The 12248-nt window shown below is 41.9% G+C and overlaps 1 protein-coding gene across 19 annotated transcripts in view; it reads left to right on the top strand.

Annotated features, from left to right (window-relative positions):
• PTPRK (protein tyrosine phosphatase receptor type K) overlaps positions 1–12248 on the top strand; it is a 328240-nt gene that overhangs the window by 246896 nt on the left and 69096 nt on the right. For all 19 annotated transcript variants that reach the window (XM_083731041.1, XM_083731039.1, XM_083731036.1 and 16 more), the window contains exons 10-12: positions 164–365; positions 4210–4309; positions 9819–10092. In XM_083731041.1, coding sequence (XP_083587167.1) covers positions 164–365; positions 4210–4309; positions 9819–10092 — 576 coding nt within the window. The remainder of the gene's footprint in view (positions 1–163; positions 366–4209; positions 4310–9818; positions 10093–12248) is intronic.

Here is a 12248-nt window from a genome sequence, read left to right as displayed (position 1 = left end):
GGAGAGATTGTCGTGTGTCCATTGCCACTATATGCTAAGTTTGGATTTGAAAGCAAGGTTCTTTCGCTGAAATCCAGAAGCTTAATCTAAACGTTTCACTGATTCTCAGAAATTCCTTAATCCTGCCAAGGATCCTGCTAAGACTCTGAAATTGTTTCCACAGGTCAGTTACAGCAGCATAAGATCATTTGATCCCGCAGTTCCAGTGGCTGGGCCAGCTCAAACTGTATCAAAGCTATGGAACAGTACACATCATGTCTTTTCCCATCTACATCCCGGGACTACCTACCAGTTTTATATAAGGGCCAGCACGGTGAAAGGATTTGGGCCAGCTGCGGCAATCAATGTAACCACCAATATTTCAGGTAATGGCAAGCACACATGCACAAATATTTTTCATATTCTTACATTTGTTTTTACATAAATTCTTCCCCCTTCCCTTCAGGGAATAGTAACAAAACATGCTGGCTGCTGTCAAGAGAAGATCATTGGGTTTAGTTAAACATGCAAGGAGGGGATATTGTGAATGAGAGTGCAAACTGCATCCCATTCCCCTTGCTCTGTGCATGTTCAAGGGTGATTATCTGCAGTGAGGAAGCCTCCTTTGTTCATGGAGGTAACTGCATGTTTGCAACCCTGATACTCCAGGCATGGGAGCCTCCACGATTACTGGAGGCTTGTTTGCTGAAGACAATTGCCCCTGAACATGTGGACTATGTTTGAGATGGAGGGCAGGAGAGAGAGAGACCTACTGCACTCATGCAGTCTCCCCTCCTTGTGTGTTAACTTAGTCTCCATAATATGGGGGTCACTAACACAGTGCCTGTGAAGGCTGTCTTTGGTGCTCCTGGAATAAACCAGAATCCTCAAATTCAAAGCTTTCATTTTTTAACAAATAAAGTTTCTACCGTTTTTAGAACTTGAGGTATGATGCAAAATTTACTTGTCCCTCCCATGCTCCCTCCTCACCCCTCTCTCTTGGTCCACCCTTTCAGCATTTACTTTGCACTCACCTGAAAAATTCTAGCAGATGTGGGAGAGAGGGAAAGTTATATATGTGAAACATGCATGTATAAGAGAAAAACAGAAAGATGTCTATGTGTCTGTGTTCCATATGCATGTCTGCACTCTTTAAGAGTGAACGTGGTATGGCCACCTGATACATCTTTTGCCTGGTCCTGAGACAAATTCTCCCTGTTGCTTTTAGACAGCAACAGCATGTGAGTGTACGAGTGTGTGTGATTAATATTGTGCGATCTCCACAATTGGGACCAGCAGGACATAGCTGACTTCCTGTGGCAAGCATATTGTTCAGTTTGGTTCCCCCCTCCCCCAGAAAATTTTGTGCTATGCCACACCCCTAGGCCATGTTGTGCCTGGTGCCCACAACACTTTCTCAAATTTAATAAATGTGATCTCTGCACAATGAATGCCTGAAAAGGGTTAATGAGTGAATGGTAACAGATAACAGAGTGTTTTGCACAGTGTTCTGCTCAGGTGGACAAACACTTAGAAAGGAGATTATATACACAGTCTGAATCCCACATGGAGTAATTTGGATTATTTTGCATCCTTGTAGAAGAATATCCAACCCTCTTGTGTAGTTATACATACACACAGAATCATAGAGGTGTCAAGCTGGAAGGATATGCAGGAATGTTTTTGCCCAATGTGGGGCTTAAACCCACAATGCTGAGATTAAGAGTCTCATGCTCTACCAATAGAGCCATGTTCACGGTACTATTTATACAGCATGAGCTGTGTGTTTAATTTCATTTATTTTACTGTATAATGGGAATTGGTTTAGGGTGCTAAAATCCAAATCAAGATGCATAAATGAAAATAATGCACCTCTAATTTAAGGTTGTTCATCGTTTTATATTAAACTTTACTGTGTTTGCTATCTTTTATGCACGACACAAAATAGGTGAGTAGTGTTTGCATACGAGTAATATCAAACAGGAGGCTAAAGCACCCACAGTTCTTCAATAGCCTAGCAGAAGGTTCTGGGCTTGTTTGGAAAGTGAGCTTTGTAGAGCTACTGGAAGTGAGTGCTGGAGTCCTCGGAAATGAATGCAATGTGTTAGTTACATCAGCTGCTATTTTTCTGTATCATCAACATGGCCGTTAAGGGACACAGACATTTTGCCACACTGATACAGCATTTTGACTTTGGGCCAGGTTGCTATACATTATTCACTTAAAGAGCATGGGACGTTTACTAGATCCAGCTATATTGGGAGATTTTCATAAAATGCTTTTTCATTCTCCTGCATTGTGCCATGGATTTAATGCAAGGAGAACATAGAGCCACAGATGATGTTGGACTTCACATTCCATCAGCCCCAGCCATCGTGGCCAGTGTTGAAGGATTGCAGGAATTGTAGTTGTAGATGGGGAAGTACCATAGCTCAGTGGTAGAGCATTTTCTTCACATGCAAGAGGTCCTAAATTCAATCCCTGGACCCTCCAGATAGGGCTGGGTGACACCACTTTATGAAGTCATGGAGAATTGGTGCCAATCATTGTAGACAATGCTGAGCTACGTAGACCACTATTGGACAGCTTTCTGTTTCCCTGTGTAGTCTGAGAAGGTTATGGAGACACCGTGTTAGCTAGCCCCTGAACTGATACATTTTGAAATAATTGGGGTAGAATCCAAAGTAGTGCCAAATCTCTTGTTCCATCAGTGCAAGGATGGAAATCCTTGTGCTTTCTAGGGGTTTATAAACATTCTCGAGCAAATTTGGGGATGCTGTAGGGCATACGCAGTGAAGAAGAAAGTCCTGTTGTGCAAGCAGAAATCTTTATGCTGATGGGACATAGCAGGATGTTGGTTATCACAGCAAGAAATGAGACATGGGACCATGAATGACTTCTGTATTCAGAAGGAACAAGTATTCACTAGGTTCCCATGTGTATGGCAACTGCAAATCTTATTTTTTTCCTGTCGAATACATGCCGAAATCAGTTCATAATGGCAGTACAGAGAGGAGATATCCTGTCTCTACAGAAAGCTGTATAAGGGTTAGAAGAGAGTCAGAAGCTGCTTGCTGTTGAAATGCAGGATATCCTTTCATTTGAATAGTGGTTCTTTATCACCTGGCAGCCTCAACAGAAAAGTGATTCTGTTTCAAAAGGCTGGGATTAAACATCAGGTTTCTAGAGATGAATAATTTAGGAAGGATAGATTCAAGTTTTCAGAAGACCTGAGAAATTATAATTACCGTATATACTCAAATATGACAGCTTTTTCAGCACATTTTTAATGCTGAAAAAGCCACCCTTGGCTTATACTTAAGTAAGGGTCCCTGTCGGCGGCAGAGGAGGAGGAACGAGCAGCGTGAAAGCAGCCCTTTTGGGCTGCTCCTTCCTCCGCCTCCGCCTTTGCCGCTGTCGGTGGCAGTGGCAGAGGAATGAGCAGCCCGATAGCAGCCCTTTCGGGCTGCTTGTTCTTCCTCCGCCACTGCCGCCACCAGCCTCTGCCTCTCGACAGCACCCTAGGTAGGCAGGGGGATGGGAGGGGCTGCGGGGGAGAGGTTTGTGGTGTGGTGGATTGGCTTATACTCAAGTCAATTAGTTTTGCCAGTTTCTTGTGGTAAAATTAGGGGCCTCAGCTTATATTTGGGTCGGCTTATACTCGAATATATATGTTATTTTACCATGTACAACTGTTAATGCTAATGTCTTTCATCCTGAGCTGCCATATCACTGTCATGTCATTTCATAATTTCAATCAATTAAGTGGGGGGAAATGGATCATGGTAGAACAGTTTATACATAATAGATACACAGTTCCAGAATATGCTCCTGCTGTTACTTGAGGAGTATTTCTTATGCAACATTTGTTGAAACACTGAATAAAAATGAACATGATATCTTCAGATCGTAAGAGTCTACCCACAAGTTTTTCACTGAGGTTATTTCCATTCATGAATGTACGCAAAATTTTATATACCACTCTTCTAGTCATTATGCATCTCTCAGAACAATTAAAAGCAATATGCAATGCATCCCAGAAATACAATAGTATTCATCATCATCATCATTCACTTTCTTCACAAAAGCGAATCAAAGTAATTTACAAAACCATAAAACACTAAAACAACCAACTATCTGATCACAATTGAGAAATGTGATTGTTTGTACATTGTAGAAACTGGTAAAAAAGCTATGTGTTTTGGCTGATTTTATTTTTCTTCTGATTAGCTCCCACATTACCAGACTATGAAGGTATTGATGCATCTTTCAATGAAACAGCCATCACTGTGCTCCTGAGACCAGCACAAGCCAAAGGAGCTCCTATCAGGTAAAAAACAACCAACACCACAATTTGCAAACCATTCTATAGTTAAAGCCTATGGCTAAACATTTAGATCAGGGTAGCCAACTACTGTCCCTCCAGAAGTTGTTGGACTACAACTTCCACCATCCCCATCTAGCATGGGTAGTGGGCAGAGATGATGGGAGTTGGAATCCAACAGCATCTGGAAGTTCACAGGTTAGATACCCTTGATTAGATAATAAAATATTTTTTCAATTATCAGTAATCTTAGCTATTCAAGGCCTGATCCACTGAAAGGCTTCTTTGGCTTTGTCAAGTTCTTGTTTAATTATTTGATCTTGTACTACTATTAGCATTTGTGAAATATGGAAGATGCTCAATCCTATGCAGATAGGACTTGACATTTGAGTAAACCTGCAACCCTTATATGGTGATATGTTCCTGGTTCAGCAGTAAAAGACTTGGGCGGTCTAGGTTCAAGTCCCCTTCTGCCATGGACATACCGTGAGGCTATGGGCCCAGGTGATGTGTGCTGGCCTCAGTTCCCTGCTGTTAAAAAGTGGAATAGTGGTGGGGAAACATATGCATAGGGGATAATGCTTTGTAACTACACTTGCCAGAAGAATTAATAAAATCTGCACAACCTTGTTTGCATATGAAGCAAGATGCTGGTTTTTGCTTCAACAAGTTATTTGACATGACTTCTGTAGTCTGGATATTGCAGTTTAAAAATCTGTGTTTCACCTCTAGATGATGTGGCGAGTGTGGTTTTGGTTTAATTTTTGTAGCTTTTGATGTTAATAGTTTGTGTTTCTATTACTTTTTTTATTTAAGCTAATATCCTGCCCTTCTTCCAAGGGAGTCCTGTTGGCAAACACAGAAAAGTTAAAACATTACAGTTAAAAATAAAATGAAAACATATGGAAAACATTTATTTATTTATTTATTTATTTATTTATTTAAAAAGCAACTGTTAAAAACATTTTAAAACATTTTAAAAAGAATCACATACCCTCACATGTAATGGTTTTAAACTTGCCAGAAACATAGTCATTAAACCTGGGTAAACATAAATGTCTTTATGCTTCTCTCAAACATTGTTAATGAGGAAGACAGAGAAGCACCTTGCCAGGGAGTACATTGCACAAATGAGGAGCTGCCACCAATAAGCCTGCATTCAAGCTGCTGTTTAAGCATTGAATGTAAGCCATTGAATATGAGCAAACCCCAGAGCTCTTCCATATGAGGAAGAGACCCTTATATGAGAGACCCTCCTCACATAGAGGAGCTTTTTATGGTGCAGTAGTACCTGCTCCCTATTTACTATGGCACTAATTTCTGCTCTTTTTAAAACAATTATCTGGCTTAGCTTCAGGTTACTTAGTTGTGGCAAGATAAGTCCCAGCTGACGTTCTGAAACCAGAACATCTCAGGATGCATTTTTGACAGCCCATTTCTATTCTCGATCTCTCGGGAAAATGCCAATGTTAAACAGTTCAACAAACTTACTCAATTTAAATATGCAGCATCTAATTATGTGTTTTAGAAGTCAGCCTCCCTGATATAAATGCTCCCTTGTATTCCTTGCCTGCTTTGTGCACATGCCTCTTGAAGCAGATGTTTGGGTAATCCAATTCAAATTTGCAGGTGCCGTCAATCATTCCTTAAGATGCAACATGCGGCGGTAGTCACAGCTCTAATCATGACATAATCGTGTCTTGCCTGCCAAGCGTTATCTCATAATCTCTAGTTTTCTTTATGGCCTCCTGAAGTTGTAAGCCAAACAGCAGACATGAAATACAAAGGGAGACTGGATGAATCAGTATTTATAATCAGATATTAAGCCTTACTTTTACCAAGCTGGAGGCTCTCAGCTCAGCCGGTAAGGAAGAAACATTTATTCATCAGTGAGCTGCAAAGAAAGGTGATTTGCTTATCAGTGGCAGCATGCACTATTTAAGCCTCTCTACTGAACAGTGTCCCTGAAATTAACAAATAAAGGTGGCAAGTAATTGCCAATGAGTGATTATAAGGACCAACTCATCCAGAATGCGGCAGCAAGACCGGCGACTGGGAGTGGCCACCGAGACCTTATAACACCAGTCTTGAAAGACCTACATTGGCTCCCAGTACATTTTTAAGCACAATTGTTGGTGCTGACCTTTAAGGCCCTAAACTGCCTCATCCCAGTATTCCTGAAGGAGCATCTCCACCCCTATTGTTCAGCCTTCTGGCAGTTCCCTCATTGCGAGAAATGAGGTTACAGGGAACCAGGCAGAGGGCCTTCTCAGTAGTGGCACCCGCCCTGTGGATCGCCCTCCCACCAGATGTCAAAGAGAACAACAACTATCAGACTTTTAGAAGGCATCTGAAGGCAGCCCTGTTTAGGGAAGCTTTTAATATTTGATAAATTATTGTATTTTAATCTTTTGTTGGAAGCCACCCAGAGTTGCTACCCTGCTGCTGTTTTCTTTATTTATTTAAAAGCATTTCTAAACTGCCTGATATTCCCACCACACCATGGCTCTCTCCACTTCGGGGACCTAATCTGCCCCTGTGGCAGTATAGGTCATCCTTTAAAAAGCTCAACAACTTTGGGGTAAAATAAGCTCAACAACTTCAATCCTAAAAAAAAGCTCAAGAACTTTGCTCGGCCCTCACGCATGTTCACTTCATCAAATCTGGCCCTCTTTGAAAAAAGTTTGGGGACCCCTGAGGCTGTGGATGGCCCAAGGTCATCTTCCAGTGAGTTTCATGGCCAAGTAAGGATTTGATTTCCCAGGTTTTATTCCTACACTCTTAAGGCACAGTAATCTATAACATGAGCAGTACACCCCACTGGCTCTCATTACTCTCACTGTGTTCTGTTTTCCAGGACAACATAGGAAGAGGGCTGGTTAAATTTGTAGACTGAATTCTGCTTAGCCGTGTGCGCAAATAGCAGATTAAGTGATTAAACTGTTCTGGGATTATACTCTGGGAGGAGCATTCTCATGATACATTGTTCATCCAGTTAAAATAAACTCACTGCAAGTTGAAACCTAGATGTTCTTCAAACCCTTCTCCCTGATATACTAGTCTTGAATGTGCTGTACACCCTCCTCAAAACAGGCAATCTCCTGTTTGCCCCCTGAAATGACATACTCCAGTATCAGATTTACCACCTCGTCTGCTTCTTCTGGTGAATTAAGCTTCAGTGCCCTTGAAATAGCAAAATTTGAACACTCCCTTTGTTGCCTCCCTAAAAGATAATGAATGTTTGTAACTCCTCCCTTGAATGAAACCTTGGTTTCATGTTAAAACATAAATTGAATCATAAATAAATGAAACATTTCATACGCACGCTTCACCCTGCTTCTGCTCTTCCCTTGGGCTTTATTCTTCTAAAGTGGCCAGATATTGGAATTGACAAGTTTACTGATCTCCTGGCATTTTGGAGAGTAAAAGTCTTGTCATTTGTTTTGCGTTGGCAGCGCTCGAGAAAGGAGTGACAGTGTCTGCAGAGGCAAGCATTAAGATGTCCGTTGTTCCCAAGATGGAAAGCCAATTGCTTATGCAAATCTTAGATTGCATGGCATTACTGCCTAGATTCTTAACGGAGGGAGTGAATAAAGCATGTAGTATTTAACACCTTTTCATGTGAGAATATCTGAAAAGAAAATTAGGAATTGTATCCAACTAAGCCTAATTTGGGACGCAGGTGGCGCTGTGGGTAAAACCTAAGCGCCTAGGACTTGCCGATCGCATGGTCGGTGGTTCGAATCCCTGCGGCGGGGTGAGCCCCCATCGTTCGGTCCCAGATCCTGCCCACCTAGCAGTTCAAAAGCACACTTAAGTGCAAGTAGATAAATAGGTACCGCTTTATAGCGGGAAGGTAAACAGCGTTTCCGTGTGCTGCTCTGGTGCCGGTTCGCCGGAGCAGCTTCGTCACGCTGGCCACGTGACCTGGAACTGTCTGGGGACAGTGCTGGCTCCCGGCCTCTAGAGTGAGATGAGCACACAACCCTAGAGTCTGTCAAGACTGGCCCGTATGGGCAGGGGTACCTTTACCTTTTTTAAAGCCTAATTTGAGTGGGTCTTCTCTGAGTATGACTTGGTTGGATATCACCCTAATGGAATAGGCTTCCCCGTCTTTCGCCCCCTTTACTCCAATTTGTCCGCACTGCTTCTCATTGCTTGAGGTCATTCTCACTTGGCTTTTTGCTACCTTAGGAGAGTTTACCAGGGGCAGGGGTGGTGAACCTGTGACTCTCTGGATATTGTTGGTTTCCTAGCAGCCCAAGCCAATGTGGCTGCTGATCAGATTTGATGGGAGTTAGAGTGGTGAGCATCTGCAGCAGAGCATTAGAAGCAACTAAAAATGTCCCTTACACCTCCATGAATCCCAACTAGTTCAAATGACTTCTATGCGGCATTGCATGTGGATCTTTTTGTATATGGTCCCATTTTATTTTATATCATAGTGGGAGTCTAGGGAGGAAGAGATTTTGACGTACTTGAAAATGCTGTGGTTCTTTTTAAAACAGGAGCTCAATTCAACTTTGTCCTTTATGGCCCTTTCTAACAGAACATCCGAGTGCTGATTATCAATTAGTCTAACGTTTCAGTTGTTTGCCTCTTTCCTCTATAGGGAAAAGAAGAGCTATAATTACATTCTGTGGTAAAATGAGATTTTTATGAGGAATGACCAAGAGCTGTCATTGCGAGGAAGGTATTGGCAAGTTTAGGCTGAAGTTTGTTTTTGGGGTTAGCATTTTTTTCCCGTCTTTTTTTTTTTTTAATAGGCTAGATGCCATCTGCTCTAGCAATTTGTAACGTTTTTGTCAGTGGCAACTGTAGGGAAAGGAGTCAGACTATTTGGAGGGAGTGGACAGATTTCCGTCCATCTGTGCTTGTATTACAGGATGTCGCTTATACTTTAGATCTGCATAGCTGTGAGCCAAGTTAGATGCCACAGCAAGGTCAAAAGGTGGAGATGCCTGTCGACGCGCTTCTGTCTCTAGTAATATGACAACAGCAAATTGGTGCTTCAGGCATTGCTTGGAGGCTGCCACGACGGGCCTTGAAGCCGAAATTTCTATAATATCCTTTCAAAGGCAAATGCAGACTTCAAATGCTGCAAATTATCAAGCAGAAGGATTAATCTATTAAAAATGTCTGTGCTTAATGTAAGATCCAGTCCTGGTCTGCTTAATAGTTCAAAGTCTACATCAGTGATGAGAAAGACTTTCCTGTTCCATTAGATCTTTTGGGGAAGGGAGGCTGAGAGTGACGTTGCTGTGGAAATAAAGGAGAGAACTGAAATTAAAATTAGGAGAAATAAAATGACCACCTTCCACTCGGGGCCTATTGCTGAATATGATTTGGTTATGAGACGCATAAGCTGCCATTTTTAAACCTGCTTCTCTCCTCGACTTGCGCTTCTGAGCCGAGTGTGGTAATATTTGGCGCAACATAGTTACGTGATATAGTGTTGTGTGCTGTCGGTCTGGCATCCTCTTATAAGTCATGTTTTTCTCTTGGCTTTTAACAGCGCCTATCAGATTGTTGTTGAAGAGCTGCATCCTCATCGGACAAAACGAGAAACAGGTGCAATGGACTGCTACCAGATTCCTGTCACATATCAAAATGCTCTGAGCAGTGGCTCGCCATATTATTTTGCTGCAGAATTGCCACCTGGTAACCTTCCTGAACCAGCTCCTTTCACGGTTGGTGATAACAGAACTTACCAAGGCTTTTGGAACCCACCATTGGCTCCCCGTAAAGGATATAATATCTACTTCCAAGCTATGAGCAGTGTCGAGAAGGTAGGCACCTCCCTGAATTTTCTTCTGGGGAAAAAAATCAGATCTGTTGCTAGAGGTTATTTGGACTATAAGGCCAAGGTCCAGAAAGATCTTCACACAGACAGCTAGCTTTCACATGAGCAGCACTGAGCTTTTGACTTGTTCCTTTCATATAGCAATCCCTCCAGCTAGGTATGCACAGTAAACAACTTTTGATTTCCCTAGCCTATCTCAAAAGAGGCTTGTTGAGCAGCATGCAGACTTGTCGGAGGGGTGGTGGAGAGGAGTCGAAAGTCACATTTGCTTTTATTTCTTGAAAACATTTTGATCCTGTCTTTCCAAACCAAGGTAGCAAACTGCAGTAAAATAACAAATATCTCTCTCTCATTCTCTCTCTCTCTCTCTCTCTCTCTCTCTCTCACACACACACACACACACTCCTACTAAAACAGAGAGCAGCAAAGTTTAAAACAGCAACCTAAATGCACCCAGTGAAACAGCTTCTGTGTATAGACCTAGACTCATGTCCATCGGTTGCTCAATATGTTTTTGTTCCTGGTATGAAAAATTCAAATGACATTATGGGTGAACAATATCGCCTAAATAGACAGTTTGCTTCCCTTTAGTGGTATCTTCATATCTGCCACCTGAGGCAGGCCATCTCACCCTGTCTAAAGCATCTGGATGTAGGCCAAAGTTGTTGGGGTCTTGTTATTGCAAACCCTTTCTGTGGTTTCCATTTTCAAACGGCATGGCTCTGCGCCATTCATATTCCACACACCATTTCCCCCACAGCAACTATTATTGTTTGAAAATTTAGTAAGTTTCTTTGGAGCTGTAGCATTGGTAAAATAAATTTCAGCCATGTATGTTTCCACATTCCACGGAAATAACGCCCCTCCTACTGTTCTCAATGCCCAGGTAGTTCAGGAGATTAAATTGCTTCAGGATAAACAAAACCCAGCTTGCTCAGCAGGCCTAATAAAGCAGTGCCCCACATGCCGAACATAAAATAAGAAAAAAATAAGTTTGTTTTAAAAAGCCACTGTAACTCCCATAGCAGCTACATGTTTGTGAAAAGCATCAGTACACAGGTTTGCTTCCAAATTGCTTGACCACTGTGCTGGTAGGAAAGGTATGGCTGCAGATCGCCATTGCTATTTCCTCCCCATTTGATATCTTGACACCATACAGCACTGCTTCTATTTCAGTATGCATATTGATAGAGAACAAAGCAACAGGAAGTTAAATACTGCAGGCAGCTCTAGGTGTGAAAAGCAACATGACTTGATAAGCCCCATGCTGCTTCTGCCACTGAATCATTTTCCTTTTGTAAATAGAAATACAGGACGGGAAAGGGAGGAAACAGCATTTAGAACAGTGGCGGAGATATTTAAAACTTAGATTTGAGAATTAAGTATAGTCTTGTATGAAATCTCTGTCTCCTGGTTAGTGTGCCCCAGTAGCAGATGGCTGTTGCGCGAGGAGGTGGAGAGGAGGGATTTGGGGAAGATTGCACCTAGATTGATAGGCTTCAGGAAGGTTAATCTGCTTTCAAAAGAAACCAAAGCGATTTCTACCCTGCCATTTGGATTTCAGCTGCAGCTAGTAATGAAGAGATCACAGCTATCAATGACTTTGCCTTTGAGGCTCTAGAATGAAGCTTCGCCTAATATCTATAATTATAAGAATTAGCTGTTTATCATAGCAAGATGAGGAAAATGTCACAGCTTGTGAATTTGTGTGCTAGAATAGCTGTGGAACTGGAGGATTTTCCTGATGGGAGAAACTCATGTGGTTTTTTTAAAAAATGGATAATTTTAGAATCATTGCATTCTGATATTAGGAAATCAAATTTGCAAATGAAGCAGGAGGTCAAAAGGTTGGCAGGAAATCTGGGAGGCCCTATCTAAGTATTTCATTATGTGCCACCATAAAACAGATGTTTTATTAAATCCCATGCTGGTGGCATGTGACCTAGCTTTAAACATGGTTTACAGTCTATGCTGGAAGGGGCACTTTCTTCCACATGTGGTGGGAAAATGAATAAGTACAGAACTTTCATCTTGATGCCTTAAACTTGATGAGCTTTATCACAGGCTTCAACATCTAGCCCACATTTTGCTACATTTCGTTATTTATTTATATTTATAGACCACTTTTTTTTGGGGGGGGGA

The sequence above is a fragment of the Podarcis gaigeae genome, assembly GCF_964106915.1.
Source record: "Podarcis gaigeae genome assembly, chromosome: 3".
Taxonomy (NCBI): domain Eukaryota; kingdom Metazoa; phylum Chordata; class Lepidosauria; order Squamata; family Lacertidae; genus Podarcis; species Podarcis gaigeae.
Note: the sequence above shows the minus strand (reverse complement) of the source record. Positions and strands in the feature narration are given on the sequence as shown.